We start from the raw sequence: 16,491 nt of genomic DNA, 5'->3' as shown, positions 1-16,491 counted from the left end.
TCGTTCAAGACAAAAATAAACTTTTCATATTAAATTATGTAAGCGTTTGAATTTACTATACGTAATGCATGTTCTTTTTCCATTAACATCATAAACATTAACATATAATGAACCATTTATGTTTTCATTAATGTATAGTTCTTTATACTGACGACCGTTATAATAATAAAACAAATCTGCATCGATGTCGTAAAATAAATCCTCAAATTCATGATTTCCGTAATGTGAAACAGTAATTGAATTTTCACTGATTTCATCAACGAAATTATATTCTACTCCATTTGCTTTACTTCTATTTCTATTATTTGTAGAACTTGAACACCAATGTAGATTATCAACCATATTATTATTTCTTACTTTATCGTAATGGTCAACTTCCCCAAAACGATCAGGATTATCAATCCACTGAATAGCTATTAATCTATGTTTAAGATATTTTTTACCGTTAAGGGTTAATCTTATATATCCATTCTTTTCTTCATACTCGCTGACAGTCTTTCCGTTTTTCTTCCTTCTTATTTGATACGGATATTTTGTGTTAATTTCGTAATCTTCATCAGCAACTAATGTTTCCCAGTTATTATTTTCCATCGTTTTATAAAAAAAAATCAGAAAATTAAAAATTAACTAGATTTATTTTTATTCATCACCTCCATCAGCAGCTAAATTATAATCATCAATTCTAACAGCAGGGATGCCGGCTGGTCTAACTTGAATAGCGAAACAAGCATTTCTAAGAAATCCTAATAAAGGTTTGACAGTGTATTTTTCGCTTATATAGGGTGTCCAAAGGTGCGTTTAGCACAGCGCTCTATATGAGACTATTAAAGGAGATATATGCTGATTATAAATATATAATAAAAAATATGAATATATGTATATGATGAGTAAGTTGTATTTTGGCGCCATGCCGGGATATAAAATGAATTTTGAGACAAGAGGCGGTTTCGCGGGAAATTTTGGCGGGATTTTTTTCATTTTTTTAATGAATCATAAAGAAAACATCCTCGCTCTTGCAAAAAAATGCAAAGACTGTAAAAAATCTACGAGACATTGGTAAAATGCTTCGGTATGGATGCTCCTAGCTATTCCACTGTAACGTATCATGTTAGGATGTATCACTTCATGAACAAAAAGGCGCCCATCATAAAAATTGACAAAAAATCGCCGGATCAAAGAAAAATCAAAGCAATTCTTCAAGCGCTAGATGAAGACCCAAGAGCATCACTCAGAAGGATAGAGGAGATGACAAAGATACCACGTACAACAGTCAGTTATTATCTGCACAATTATTTGAACTACAAACTAGCGTATACACGTTGGGTTCCGCACAACCTTAATTCAGTTCAAAAAAAATCTAGAGTCCAATCTTCGAAAGAGCTCCTCTCTATATTGCGTGCGTATCAATCCAAGAAGTTTCGCTTTTTAGTAACAGGGGACGAGTCTTGGTTTCAATATGCAACAGAAGCCAAAATCATGTGGATCCCGAAGGATGAAAATCCGCAAACATTCCCGAAGAAAAAAATTGACACACCAATGATGATGTTGTCGGTTTTTTGGAGCGTGAATGGCATCATCGCAATTGATATTCTTCAAAAACCTAATACGATGAATGCTCAGTATCTAATTGACAATGTTCTTACTCAAATTATCAATTCTGATGAGTTTGAGAAATCCAAACAACAAAAACAAAAGTTTGCAATTCATTTTGATAATTCAAGAGTTCACAAAAGTCATAAGGTAATGAATTACTTGGTGGAAAACAATGTCAAAGTTGTTCCAAACCCAATTTATTCACCTGATATTGCACCCTCTGACTTTTATTTATTCGGCACGCTAAAAAAGAGAGCTGAAGGACGCGAATTCGCGAGTCCAGATGATCTTGAAAATTTTGTAAGAGAGCAATTTGAGCAATTTTCTCATGATGATTTAAAGCGTATCTTTCAAGCCTGGATCGATCGCTGCGAACGCGTGATTGAATCCAATGGTGATTATATTTAAATAAACTTTATATATATGTAACTTGTTTATTTCTATTCGCAGTATTCAGGTTTGTGCTAAACACACCTTTGGACACCCTATATTTGTATCATCAGCTTTAACACCTAATTTATAAGTAATTGGTGCCGTTGATGTTTGACCCTGTTGAAATGTGAAATCAGTTTCCGTAGGGAATCCACAGAGGAAATGAGTGTTATCGTATGATTCATATAAATGTTTAACGCTTCCATCATCAATTAACGACCTCATCACATCTTCATTAAATCCTATCATATCGTTATTTGTATTGCATGCATTAGCAACCATTTCATAGAACACAGGACCGTAAGAGCTCTCTGGTTCAGCTGGCATACTTCCATAAGCGCCCATTGATAATTGAAGGGTTTCAAATTGAGGATTTTCGAAATTCACGATATAATTATCATTCTTCCTAAATAAAGCCCAAATGCTTTTAACGTTAATTGGTGTATAAGCTGCTGTGAACGTTGCTGATGGTGAACCTTTACTGAACGAACCGTCCATAGGAATCCAGTCCATTACTTTAATTGGAAAACATAAAGCTTGTGATGTACAATGGTCAACTAATTCAGTGTAAATATTTGGATCGAGTGAAAATGCTTTAGGATGAATGAAGCAATCAATGAATTCAGCTGATTTCTTCGTTAATCTTTGTTCAACAGTTGAAACAGTAATTTCACCATTTGATTTAGAAACTGCTGTTATCATATTGAATGGTTCATTCCATGGAACAAATTTATTAGTTGGTGGGTCATAATTATCTTTTACCTGACTGATTAAAGAAGGATTATGAGCTAAAATATCTTCTACCGGCAGTGCTGTTACCTGGAATGCATCGCTACTAAATTTAACCTTTAACTGAATGTTGCCTGCAAAAGCAGGAATAAATCTAATAACTTCTAGAATAAGGAATTTACGACATGGAATCTTTATTTTAATGTCAAAATTAATTTCAGCTCCTGCAACTAAAGGTCCTGAGATAATTTGACCTGTTCGAACTGTTTCAGAACGTTTCCATACATCTTTATGTCTCGTTTTTGAGAAAACATCAACTTTCTTTATTTGTGTAGTCTGTGAATTAGAAATGATATATGCTTCTTCTCTTGCGTTATCCTGACTATAAATAACTCTTCCATTTGCTAATAACTGATATGCTTCAATGGTGTAAATTGATTCATCAAAAACGCCAAAGAAACCTGGAGAATTAGTATTTGGAATTGATGAGCCAGTAATAGCATTATCCACGATATATTTACTTTTATAGGTAGTTGTAAGGAATGTGTTATAAAGGTCTAGCATATTTTCACCTGGCGGAGATAAATTGAATGTGACCCAGTTATGATCCTTTGCGCTTCCTGGTTGTGATGGAATTTTTGCATCGATATATCTTCTATTAGTATCACCAATATTAATTGCATTATCGATTACCTCAAAATATGAACGAATTTGATGGATATGTTCAGCTGGTGTAAATTCGTTAAGCTGTTCGTTTTGCATGTTTTATGTTAGATAAAAATATTTATTTAGTTTAATATTCTAACTCTTCTTCTTAGTTGAGGAATTTGTTTCTTTTGTTCAATAATTTCATGTTTTACGTTTTTAACAAACTCTTCATTAATTTTGGTTTCCTGTTCTTTTACTGGTGGGTCTGGATTTTTTGATTCCGTTTGCTTTTCAATGAAATTTACAAATTTAGCTATTAATTCTTGATTCGTTATCGAAAGTACATCGGGTTTGATTTCGGCGCTCTGCGCCAAGATGGACTCTCTGAGTCCTCCTGGTTTAGGTTCTGGTTTAGATTCCGTTTCCTTTATCGTGGGCTTTGTCCTGACAACCTCGCTGTCTTCCGCTTTTGTTTCAAGTTTAGGTTTTATATCTATTTTATCAGTTTCCGAATTCGTTAATGGAACTCGTCTTTTTCTTACATAAATTTTTCCATCTTTACTTGTTGATACATAATATAATGGATGCTGAATTCCTCTTGCATCATTTAATATAATCGATTGTCTCTCAGATTTTGATAGGCTTATATTTAATTCAAATAAAATTTTTAAATTTTGAATTTTTTATCGGTAATCAAATGAGTCAGGGATTAGATATTGAAGCCATCAAAAAAGAAATTCGTGAGCAGATATTAACAGAACTAAAGACACCTAAAGCCGAAGAAAAACCAGTAAAACCAAAAAGGAAATTAAGTGAAAAGCAGTTAGCCGCATTAGCTGCAGGAAGAGAGAAGAACCCGAGAATGAAAGCAAAAAGAGAACGTGAGGCTAAGGAAAAAGCTGAAGAGGCTCATTGAGCCTCATGAGGGTCGAAGACCCTTTTCCATTGAGAAGAAAGAATAAATGATATATTTTTGTTTGTAATAAATGTATAGACAAGTACCTTTAACAGTTGCTTTCAGTTCTGAAAACGAAAATGTCAAAATAAATGGAAATAGAATTACATTTAAATTACCTATTGACTGGTCTGTTAATATAAATGAAAAATATATTGGTTTATCAAATATGTATATAACGCGAGGATTTAGAAAGGTTGAATTTGAGCTTGAAGTTGTTGTTATAAACGAAACCCAAGAATTTAAGCAAACTATTCACATATATAAATATTTCAAAGATGATACAACATTATATGAATGCATGAATGATTTTAATGAAATTTTCGAAAAGAAATTTAACAAAAACGCTTTAGGATTAAATGTGTATCTTGATAAATTAGGTGAAGAAGGAATTCATCCGCAGATTATAGACTTTCATTATGAATTTATTGAACAAATAGATGATTCACATACATGCACATTTGCTATATACTCGCCGTTTAATGAAGTAGCAGAAAAGAGACAAAGTGATTTTAGGATAGGTTTTAAAATTTCTCAGTATAATGAAGACTTCATGAATGTATTTAATTATAAACCCGGAGAAGAACGAACAGTGTTATCACCAATAATAACATATAATGTATGGGACAGAAAACAAGTGATCTTATATTCAAATATCGCTAAAGGGGTTGAAAATGAATTTATCGGTCATACTAGAGCATCACCATTAACAAATATTAAATATTATAAGTTATCAGGAAATAATAGAGAGTTTTGGATTGATATGTATTCTACACATGATCATAAATGTCCCATTGTGTTACCCGAAGACAGAAAGGATGTTTTCTTCCTTGAGGCTCAGTTAATGAATTCAACTATTGCAACTTTATAAGAAAATTCACAAGGTTAGAAAAGACCCAAAGGTTGAGACTATCGAGGTTAGAAATGAGGTTAGATATCGGGTTAGATCTACTCTAAGCCGCGTAGCGGCGAGATGGGCTCAAAGAGCCCTCTAAATTAATTTTATCATTTATGAAAAATTTAGTATATACAGAAATTAAAAAATTTTTGAGTTAATTTATTTTTAAGTTTATTTTTTTACTCTGGGTGTTAAAATCTATGATAAAAAAAATAAATAAAAAATTTTAACGTTAATTTTTAAGTTTATTTTTTCAAAAATTATTTTTTTATTTTGTGAAGTGTCAAAAAATTTAACGTTAATTTTTAAGTTTATTTTTTAAAAATATTTTTTTATTTTGTGAAGTGTCAAAAATTTTAACGTTAATTTTTAAGTTTATTTTTTAAAAAATTATTTTTTTTATTTTTGTAAATGTCAAAATATTTTACGTGTCAAACGGGTTTTTGCAGATTCTAGTAATTTGAGTACTAAGAGGCGTAGACCCTTGGTACCCAATTACTAGATACTAACTAACGTTGCAATCTTAGAATGGAATGATCCAGAGCATTTTCTCGGAGATATACAAAAAGCATTACATCTTCCCCCACTTCCAGAAGATTGTGTCAAATCATTTGAAGAGAATTGTTACTCCAAAATGATATTGAAACAAAAAACTGTTACAAAAGGTTCTAAAAAACAGAACAAATACAAAAAATCCATTCAGAGTGTACCAGGAGGAGATTATCAAGTTTTCAAGTCCGAATGGGAATCAGAAGACGAAGACATTGATGACTTTGATTAACGAAAATTACATTTTATTTATTGTTTTTGTTTTTAATTAAATTATTATTATGCTCATTTTCTTATTTTGATTTTTTCTCATTATGATATAAATAATTTATTAATGCATTTATCCAATAATTATGCTATGATATTTTTATGCCTTATTTCATTTCTCTTATATTTGATAATCTGGTAAAATATAGTTCAGACTATAATCATTTTAGATTATTGATATATTTATATAGGTTAGAATAAAATTAGTTTCATTTTCTACTTTTATTTTGAATTAATAATTTATAATATCAAATATTATGGCGTAACCTCTCCTTTAAAATATAGATATATATAGGCCTATAGAGTTTATTGGCACTCTCAAAACTCTAGAATTTTGAGTTTACTATACCCTTAAACCAATATTTTTTTATCGTCCATTTGACATTTTATCCAATGCAACGCGATGAGCATTCAGATGGGATCTCCAACCGTAAAAATCGGCGTTTTAAATTCTCACAGAGACCTAGAGTCTCCAGTGCTGATATTTTATTGAACGCGTTAAAGCCATTTGAATCTATCGAGTTTCAAGACGACGAATACGACAACCCTGCAATCATCCTTGGTAAGCTCTTAACGACGCTATCGATTTCTTCCAGCGAAATGCAAGACCTTCATAAAATCCAAACTCTTGTATTTAAAGTGGATGGAGAGTGGCAAACACAGCCAAACTCCTCAGAAATTTTAGCTGCATCTGTTCATCAGCTTATCGTATGCCTACTTTCACCAGATTCAAGTGTAAACTTCCAGAAGAATTTCTTACTTTCTTCGCCATCTTTTGTCAATCCTAGGTTCCTTCTCGCAGCTATTTATCAGCGATACTTTACAGATATCTCTCTACCAGGTTGCAACGTCAAAGACAACGATGAAATTAAAAACATCATTCGTCCGAGAGCCGTCAACGTCATAAAATTCTGGCTAAAGCAATGCCCATATCAATTCGACAAAGAGATGGTTAAATCACTCAATATCTTCCTTGAAGCTCTAAATCACGATAAAGCCATGGAAAACCTCGCCAAGAACGTCTCAACCGCCTTGAACGAGTTTAACGGTATCAAAACTAATACTACGAAAACTACAATCAGAGAGCCGCCGCCACTCAACATTCCATCGACTCCACCAGAGACATGGACTCTCCAGCAGATCGAGCCTCATGAGCTCGCTCGCCAGATTACCATATTCCATTCCCACATTTTCCATAATATTACACCACTAGAGTTGCTTGCAGCACTTTGGGGTAATTCTGAGTGCGGTGGCTGCCCTAACATTATCAGACTTCAAGAGCATTTTGATTTACTTTCTCGTTTTATTTCGCATAGTATTATTTTCCCGGCAACGCCAAAGGAGCGCGCTAATGAGTTCAAGAGATGGTTCGAAGTCGGCCAGCAGTTCGAAGCGCAGCTAAACTTCAATGGACTCTTCTCTGTAATCTGCGGAATTACACATCGCTCTGTCGTTCGTATGGAGCAGACAATGAAGATCGCGTATAAGTCTATCAACAAGAAAGAGCTCGACGCATTAACCGATCTTTGCGAAATCGCTCAGGATTTCAAGAATTACAGACAAAGACTTCAGAATACTACAGATCACTGCGTACCATTCATTGGTTGTTTCCAGAAGGATTTGGTATATATTCAGGAGTCATATCCAAACAAAATCAACGATTTGATCAACTTTAAGAAATGTTCCGAATCTTACAAACTTATTGAAAGAATTGCGATGTTCCAGAACCAGGACTATTGTTTCTTCATAAACGATACAATACAAAGACTTGTTGAGAACATCCCTCCATGCGGTGATACTTTGGAATTAATCACACTCTCCAAGGAAAGAGAACCAACACAGCCACACAAATAAGATTATTTTATTATTACTTTTATTCTTCTTTTTTTTTGTATTGCCATTTTAGAAAATTCGTTCTATCTAGAATAAATTGTAAATTTTTCGATTAAAAAATAATATTCTTTCATACTTTTTTCAGTTTTATGTTAGGGGTGGCGGAAAGTGATGTAACTGAATAACAAAAAGTGAAAATTACCAAATAAATATTTGAAATTTATTGTTATTGTAGCATAGCTAAATAGTGTATATAAATAAGTATTTACTACAAAGTTTGCATAGACTGAGTTCTTTATCTGGTAGAGAATTAATGAAAAAAAAATGAACTTTCAACTGTATCTTGTCTATGGTTTTTGAATTAATATCAAAAATACTTAAGGTCTGAAATATAGGTACATAAAACTATCTTTTCTATTGAGCAAAAGTAGTATATATGGAGGGTTGTGTGACTTTTGTTGTAAATGTAAGAATTCATACAATATAGAACGATTTTGTATCATTTTTTTTAACATATGAAGTAAAAAATGTATGATTCTTACGGTTTTTATTCTTACGTTTTTGAATAAATCAAGATTTAAAAAATTTTCAAAATTGTAAGACATTTACACTCAGCCCAAACATAAACACATTAAAAAAAATTAACATTAATTTTAAAATAATTTATTTTTTATCTTTTATAAAAGAAGCTATATATAGATGATGTCAGATATTCCGCGATTAATTAAACAAATCCTGAATGGAATCAAATGTCATAATCAATGGAGTCATAAATGAGAAAAAGAAATTAGAAACTAATGATTATTTGAATTTATGAAATCAATTATTTGATTCATTCTTTCTTCAATCTCTTCTATTCTTTTTGTTAAATCATCAATTTTCATTAATGAGGTGATTCTTGATTGAGGAATAGATTTCAAACTAACCACCCCCTTTATTTTTGAAATTTTGAATCCATCAACTTTAAACATTTTATTCAATTTACATGTTGTCAATTCTTCAAATAATTTTTTATTATTAGCATAATAGTCATTAAATTCTTCAACAGATGAAAAATTTTTTGTTTCAGTAATTGGTTTAACAACGTTTATTTTTTGTTGAACATGACACTCATTTATTTCTTCCTCTGTTTCATTTATTTTTAAAATCGGTTTCATTTATTATTAAATAAAAATTAGAATATAAGTGATGAAATATATTTTTTAATTAATATTAAATCAGAAATGGCGGCAGGATTCTTTAAAAAAATTATGGGATGGAATTAAGAAAGCTGCAGGTTGGGTTTATAAAAAGGTTATTAAACCTGTTGCAAACTTTTTGGCACCAGTAGCGAAAACGGCAGGAACTATCATAGGTGGAGTATTAGGTACTAAAGCAGGTAATCCGGCGATGGGAGCACAAGCAGGTAACGCAATTGGTGGAATAGCTGAAGGAATACTTAATAAAATAGGAGGTAGATAGTGGAAAAATAAATAAATATAGGGTGTCCAAAGGTGTGTTTAGCACAAACCTGAATACTGCGAATAGAAATAAACAAGTTACATATATATAAAGTTTATTTAAATATAATCACCATTGGATTCAATCATGCGTTCGCAGCGATCGATCCAGGCTTGAAAGACACGCTTTAAATCATCATGAGAAAATTGCTCAAATTGCTCTTTTACAAAATTTTCAAGTCATCTGGACTCGCGAATTCGCGTCCTTCAGCTCTCTTTTTTAGCGCCGAATAAATAAAAGTCAGAGGGTGTAATATCAGGTGAATAAATTGGGTTTGGAACAACTTTGACATTGTTTTTCCACCAAGTAATTCATTACCTTATGACTTTTGTGAACTCTTGAATTATCAAAATGAATTGCAAACTTTTGTTTTTGTTGTTTGGATTTCTCAAACTCATCAGAATTGATAATTTGAGTAAGAACATTGTCAATTAGATACTGAGCATTCATCGTATTAGGTTTTTGAAGAATATCAATTGCGATGATGCCATTCACGCCCCAAAAAACCGACAACATCATCATTGTGTGTGTCAATTTTTTCTTCGGAATGTTTGCGGATTTTCATCCTTCGGGATCCACATGATTTTGGCTTCTGTTGCATATTGAAACCAAGACTCGTCCCCTGTTACTAAAAAGCGAAACTTCTTGGATTGATACGCAGCCAATATAGAGAGGAGCTCTTTCGAAGATTGGACTCTAGATTTTTTTTGAACTGAATTAAGGTTGTGCGGAACCCAACGTGTATACGCTAGTAGTTTGTAGTTCAAATAATTGTGCAGATAATAACTGACTGTTGTACGTGGTATCTTTGTCATCTCCTCTATCCTTCTGAGTGATGCTCTTGGGTCTTCATCTAGCGCTTGAAGAATTGCTTTGATTTTTCTTTGATCCGGCGATTTTTTGTCAATTTTTATGATGGGCGCCTTTTTGTTCATGAAGTGATACATCCTAACATGATACGTTACAGTGGAATAGCTAGGAGCATCCATACCGAAGCATTTTACCAATGTCTCGTAGATTTTTTTACAGTCTTTGCATTTTTTTGCAAGAGCGAGGATGTTTTCTTTATGATTCATTAAAAAAATGAAAAAAATCCCGCCAAAATTTCCCGCGAAACCGCCTCTTGTCTCAAAATTCATTTTATATCCCGGCATGGCGCCAAAATACAACATACTCATCATATACATATATTCATATTTTTTATTATATATTTATAATCAGCATATATCTCTTTTAATAGTCTCATATAGAGCGCTGTGCTAAACGCACCTTTGGACACCCTATATTATTTTTATCTTAGTATCGGTTGAAGTCTTTGATAAACTTTTTCTCCTTTATTTAATATTTCTCTTATTGGGGCGGCTTTTGGTGTTATTGATTCAGCAACGTCACTAATTGCTTCTTTATTCTTAAATATCCAATTTGCTCCTTTCTTCATTGTTTCCCAAACTTTACTCGCTCCTCTTTTTACTTTATCCCATTTTTTAAAGAATCCTGCCGCCATAGTTGATTATTTCATTAAAATTAAAAATTCATTTTCATCTTTTAATTTTGATTTTTTATTTAATAATAAATGACGACTAACTATTTAGTGCCAAACACCAAACCGATTAATGGAAATGTGTTTCATTCATTCGAAAAGATAAATGAAATATTCGCAAAGAATGACGGTAGAAGATATTATAGAGAACTTGAAAGTTCATGCTATGACTCTGATGCTCCATATTTTGATGATAAACAAACTCATTTAAGAATTACAAATCCGGCTCATGATGTGAACCAATTAGGTGACACATATATTAAACGCAAAGTTAAAGCAACTCTAGTTTCAAATAAAGCTTTCACATGTGATACCGCTTTTAAATGCATGCGTTTATTCGTTGGTTACAAATCATCAAATCAAAGCTTTAAACAATTAGAAGTAGAAACCGAAAGAGGTGATGCTGGTTATCTTCAGATGGATTGCGCCCGTGAATCTTTCGCATTTGCAACATATAAACCGAAATCAGAAAGGAAAGTTAAAAAGTTTGTTCATTCGTTATATAATAATGTTCAAAAATATGATAACTCAGTATGTGGTAAATATATTGACCCTTCAGAAGTTTTCAAGAAGCAAATGAAGAAGTTGATGTCACTTTTGATATGATTATTCCGGTAAATGATTTGTTAGCATTTCAGGCGTTCGATGATTATCCTAAATCATTTGGTGAAATCATTCTTAAATATTATGTTTTCAGGGATACTTTAGTATTTTGTCAGGTTGACCCGTTAAGAGTTGCTGATTTACAAAATTACGTTTATGAAAAGATAACTGATGAAAATTATGAAAAGATTATGAATCATGTTTATAAATATGATCGCAAATTCCAACAAATCGGACTTCCTGCCAAATTAATTACAAGCTTAGCCACTACATCTGCTGACGCAACAGTTGATAACGTTATTATTTCATGCACAAAGATGGAAGTTTTAGAGGATAAATGCATTACACCAGGATATGGTTTAATTGAAGAATCAGTTAAAGCAATACCACGTTTATTCAGTAAGGAAGATCCATTCATGATTCCAGCTCAACATATTGACGTTCGTTCACTAAATGGAGGTTGCATCACTCCTGAAGGTATTAGCCCAGATTTCTCATACGCTCTTCATAATGTTACAGATGTTGTGTTAACATTTCCGAAGAATGCAATGCAAAGAACAGTTTTAGAAAATCCAATGCTTCGAGGTCTTCAGGTCACTATAGATTCCAGAAACTTCCCCGATCAAGCGATGACCACAGTGGGTGACATATTCTTTACACGTATGCTTCAAGCTTCTGATTTAGATGGAGTGAATGAATGCACGGAAGAATACGAGGACTCATTAACTAGACCACTGAATGCAGATGATGGCACGCCATTAGCTAGAACATGGAAAGACCAAACTTCATTCTTATGCACTATTCCAGTTCAACGTGATGGAGCGGGTATATTCTTTGATGGATTAGAAACTTTCAACTCACAAGTTACAGTACAAGTGAAAGCTTATCCAATCATTCAGGGTGAAAATGACACTTACTGTTCAAAGGTGACAAATCCTCCTCAGGTTTGGTTTACTAGGACTACATATTGGACATGGACACCGGATGAAGGTTTGAAATATCATCCAACAGGTACACCACCACAGTATAGAAGTTCATATGATGAAATATTGATGAATAGAAATGTTTAAAATTATAAATTTATTTTTGATTAAATGGATTTAAATTCATCCACCCCTTATGAAGAATTAGCAGGAGTATATAATACATACGTAGATGATATGATTAATGAAGCATTGAGTGATAATAGAAATGCTCTATCTAAGGAAAAATTAATGAAAATTCCATATTCTGAATGTTACTTAAATTCAATCACTGCAGCAATTGGTAAACAAAATAAAGGTAAAACATTAACGATATTAAAACAAATTATCATTATTGCTAACACTTCCCCCCATTCACATGTGTTAATTTATATCAACCGTTCAGGTTCACCTTCAGATGATACATTTGAATCTTTAAAGCATTTAATCAAAATTCCAATTATTTATTTATCACAAGAAGAAGCAGAAGATTATTTAAAAAACTTTTTAATGTATAAAGAATTATATAATACAATCAAGAAGCAAGGATTAGAGGATAAAATTATTGATAAACAACGGATGAATTATTTGAAACACTTTCTATTTCAAATTTTGATAGAGAATTTTTGCATTCACTCATTTTTCTAGATGATGCAGTGAAATCAAAACTAATAACAAATGAGAAATCATATTTTAATCATTATTAACTCAATGTCGACACATTCAGTGTTCATTCTTTATGGCTGTTCAATACTTCAAAGCATTAAGCACAAACATTAAATCAAATCTATCAACACTTTTCATTTTCAGTGGGTTTAGTCGTCAACAGTTGAACGTTATGCTTTATCAAGTGAATTTACCAATGAGCATTAATGAACTTTACACACAATATCAGCAATTAGGTGAACATGGAAAAATAATAGTTGATTTAAATAAAGGAGGTGTTAAATTGATAACTTTTTATAATTAATTTTTATTTTTTATTTATAATTAAACATGACAGAAATAGCAAATCTTCTACAGGTTCCATTAAAACAAGGAACAAACAAAAAGGGTGCATATAATAGAACTATGAAAGTTCCGATGGAATGAAAGAATTAGTTCATATTGTTGCTGGTCTTCAAAAAGATGTTAAACAAATGAGAAACGTTTTAACATTACCAGAAGCTCAAGCATATGCCAAACGTCATGGTCCAAATTGGGAAGCACACGAAGCAGACATTACGGGTCCAAATGGAAAACCTGATGGTATAAATGAAGTTTTCGTTACTGATGGTCAAGGTAATATTAAAGTCATAAATGGTTATAAATTAACTGTATCTGATTATCCTAAACGTAAAGCATATAATGAACATTATCCTATGCAATTTGATGAAAATGGAAAAGCTGTTAAACAATACATTGGAGAAGGTGAAAATGGTCCAATTAATTCATACCGTCATAATCCTTATTCTTATTTCAATGAAGAATTAAATGCTATTGAAGAGGGACCGGATGGATTACCACGATATTCTAACCAGTTTGAGGCCAATATGCAAATATTAGACCCGAAATTTCAGCTAAGAAATTCTTTAAAGTTGCTTTATTCGATCCAGTTTTCGCAAATGTTAAAGATGAACTTAAACAGCAATTCCAACCAATTATAGTAGCAAGAATTGCATCAGGTGCTTTATCTCAAGCATTCAAAATTTAATTAAGAAACCATTGTATCAGCAACGAGGTTTAACTTATGATTTAGTTAAGGAATCAGATAAAAGAAAAATTGAGAAATCAGTTGATTATAAGAATGCAATTAATGAATATATTCGGTCTATTAATTTCGATGAAACAGCTAAAAATCAACTTCATGAACAAATACAGGGAATAATAGATTCAAAAGTTCCAGTAAAATAAAAGTTTAAATATATTTTTTTTATTCGATTATAAATGAGAAGACGTTTCACTAGTCAAAAGAACACTAACGCAAAAGCAGAGATTACGGTTGGTTATAACGTAAATGATGATAAATCACGAATTATTCAAAATGTTAAAGTTAATGTTAGCCCCGAATTAACGAGGTCAGCAACTCAACCGAATTTATTAACTCGTGACTTACCGAAAAAGGAAGAGGAGAATGAAGAAAACCATGAGAATGGAGACCCAATCATTTTATCTGAACCTGGTAAAGAACCCGTTGAAATTCCCACTTATCCAACATACCCCCACCTCTTTCATCAAACATCGAGAACCCATATAAAATAGACATTAATTCTGAATTAATGAAAATTTACCGTGATATAATAACTGATAATTATGATTCAATAATAAATTTAATTGACCAATCCGGTTTAATTATTTTACCTTATGAATCATTAATTCACATTATCGCCATTCTTTGTGATGTTCAAGATTCAGACGTTAAGATTCAATTTTTCATAGATGATGAGGTTTCATGCTGCGGAACAGTTGCAAAAATAAATCCTATAAAGGATATTAGCACAATTAAGATATCAAAGAACGGAACAACAACTGAACTTCATTTAACATATAATGATATTTATAATAATAGTTGATGAATATAAAATATCACTTGAAAAATTCTTTGTTAAGGCTATTTAATATTCAAGCATTAACATTAACGAATAATAATCTTTGAATCATAATCAATAATAATTGACCTTTCACCAGTTTCTATCGTTTGTTTATTTCTTTTTGTTTCCCACTATCTGGATTCAGTCATTGTAATTGTTTTTGTTATAGTATCAGCTTTATCTTTAACTTCAATCTTTTTTCCATCGGGATATTTAAACCAAAATTCCAAAAATTCGATATTGTCAATCTGTTCATATTTAATCTATCAATTACATTTTTAATACCATCTGAAAATCTTATGAAATGGTCATTATATGGGTTTGATTGAACTAAATGAAGAAGTGAAATATAACCTGTTGATGAATATGACATCGACTCATATTTTCTGAAAACACTAAAATTTATAACATGAATGAATTTCTTATTCGTTGAATTTATGAATTCTTGAGGTAATCTTATTTAGTTTTATTTATCACTGGAAAATAACGCTTTACCATATTTTTAATCGTAATAAAAATATCAATTATCATATTATTTCGAATAATAACTGTGAATTAAATTTAACAGTTAGTGGAATTTATAATGTTACTCTCGTTTCTGTGAGTGGTAAATTTAATCCCATTCTTTTAGACCCTTCAGATTATATATCATTTATTAAAGATGACCATGAAAAAACGTATGATATGTATATAAATAATGTGATAGCGAAATGGGATATTAACACGATTTTAAGTTATTTTAAATGAATCATTTATCGTATGGTATGAAGAAAATTTTAAATCAAAACCCGATAAACTTTTTGAACTTGATGAAATAAATAACCTTATTAAATTTCCGCTGAAAATTAAATTTTGTACTCCTCATTTTCGTTCATTGTTGGGGATATTAAATTTTGAAAAAGATGTTGGGGATGTTTTGTATTCTGACACTGGTTCCAATTTCATTTTAATCAAATGTGATAAAGTTAATACCCCAATGAGATTTTCACATCAAACATTAGACCCTAACTCTTACCCATCAATACAAAACATTTTATCCATCAACTTAAACACATTTTCTTTATCATATCCGTTTCAATTATCCGGGAATTCATTTATTCTTCATTCAAAAGATTTATCAAATATTAAATTTAGAATAACGGACCTATTTGATTGTGATTTAGAATTCATGAATGAAATATTATGGCAATTTCAAATAGAAAAAATAGCTGATGAGATAACGGATTAAATATTTTTAAATCATAATAAATGATTAAACAACAGCAACCACAACAACTTAAGGCACAAAGCACCCAGGTCCCTCAGACCATTACATACGCCATATATGCATATAATTCAAAGACAGCAGAACAAACACAAAGGTTGAAATATGGAGATTTGGAGATAGTATTGAAAAATGAACATTTCGAATT

At 31.5% G+C, this 16,491-nt stretch overlaps 4 protein-coding genes and 3 pseudogenes across 7 annotated transcripts, besides 5 other annotated features; 5 read left to right on the top strand and 2 right to left on the bottom strand.

The window, feature by feature from the left end:
• The first annotated feature begins 778 nt into the window (after window positions 1–778).
• Window positions 779–2,081: a mobile genetic element.
• TVAGG3_0983300 lies at window positions 875–2,001 on the top strand (annotated as a pseudogene). The gene has a single exon. A coding segment is annotated over exon 1 (1,127 nt).
• A 13-nt stretch (window positions 2,082–2,094) lies between the features above and the next one.
• Window positions 2,095–5,225: a mobile genetic element.
• TVAGG3_0983280 (uncharacterized protein) lies at window positions 3,543–4,049 on the bottom strand (the record flags this gene model as incomplete). Its single annotated transcript, XM_051253979.1, has 1 exon — window positions 3,543–4,049. A coding segment is annotated over one exon (507 nt), but the record flags the coding sequence as incomplete, so codon positions are not given.
• On the top strand, window positions 4,100–4,318 carry TVAGG3_0983270 (uncharacterized protein; the record flags this gene model as incomplete). Its single annotated transcript, XM_001318187.2, has 1 exon — window positions 4,100–4,318. The coding sequence occupies one exon, from the start codon at window positions 4,100–4,102 to the stop codon at window positions 4,316–4,318; it is 219 nt and encodes a 72-aa protein (XP_001318222.2).
• Window positions 5,226–6,400: 1,175 nt separating the features above from the next.
• Window positions 6,401–6,422: a mobile genetic element.
• A 32-nt stretch (window positions 6,423–6,454) lies between these two features.
• TVAGG3_0983240 (guanyl-nucleotide exchange factor protein) lies at window positions 6,455–8,022 on the top strand (the record flags this gene model as incomplete). The annotated part of the gene is made up of 1 exon (XM_001579477.1): window positions 6,465–7,925. The coding sequence occupies one exon, from the start codon at window positions 6,465–6,467 to the stop codon at window positions 7,923–7,925; it is 1,461 nt and encodes a 486-aa protein (XP_001579527.1).
• A 1,361-nt stretch (window positions 8,023–9,383) lies between these two features.
• Window positions 9,384–10,687: a mobile genetic element.
• Window positions 9,464–10,591, bottom strand: TVAGG3_0983230 (annotated as a pseudogene). Its single transcript has one exon. A coding segment is annotated over exon 1 (1,128 nt).
• Window positions 10,688–11,738: 1,051 nt separating the features above from the next.
• Window positions 11,739–12,558, top strand: TVAGG3_0983210 (uncharacterized protein; the record flags this gene model as incomplete). The annotated part of the gene is made up of 1 exon (XM_051253978.1): window positions 11,739–12,558. A coding segment is annotated over one exon (820 nt), but the record flags the coding sequence as incomplete, so codon positions are not given.
• Window positions 12,559–12,767: 209 nt separating this feature from the next.
• Window positions 12,768–16,491: part of a mobile genetic element that runs on past the window's edge.
• Window positions 13,506–14,402, top strand: TVAGG3_0983200 (annotated as a pseudogene). Its single transcript has one exon. A coding segment is annotated over exon 1 (897 nt).

This window comes from Trichomonas vaginalis, chromosome I (genome assembly GCF_026262505.1).
Source record: "Trichomonas vaginalis G3 chromosome I, whole genome shotgun sequence".
Lineage (NCBI taxonomy): Eukaryota > Parabasalia > Trichomonadida > Trichomonadidae > Trichomonas > Trichomonas vaginalis.
This window is presented reverse-complemented; position numbering and strand designations above follow the sequence as displayed.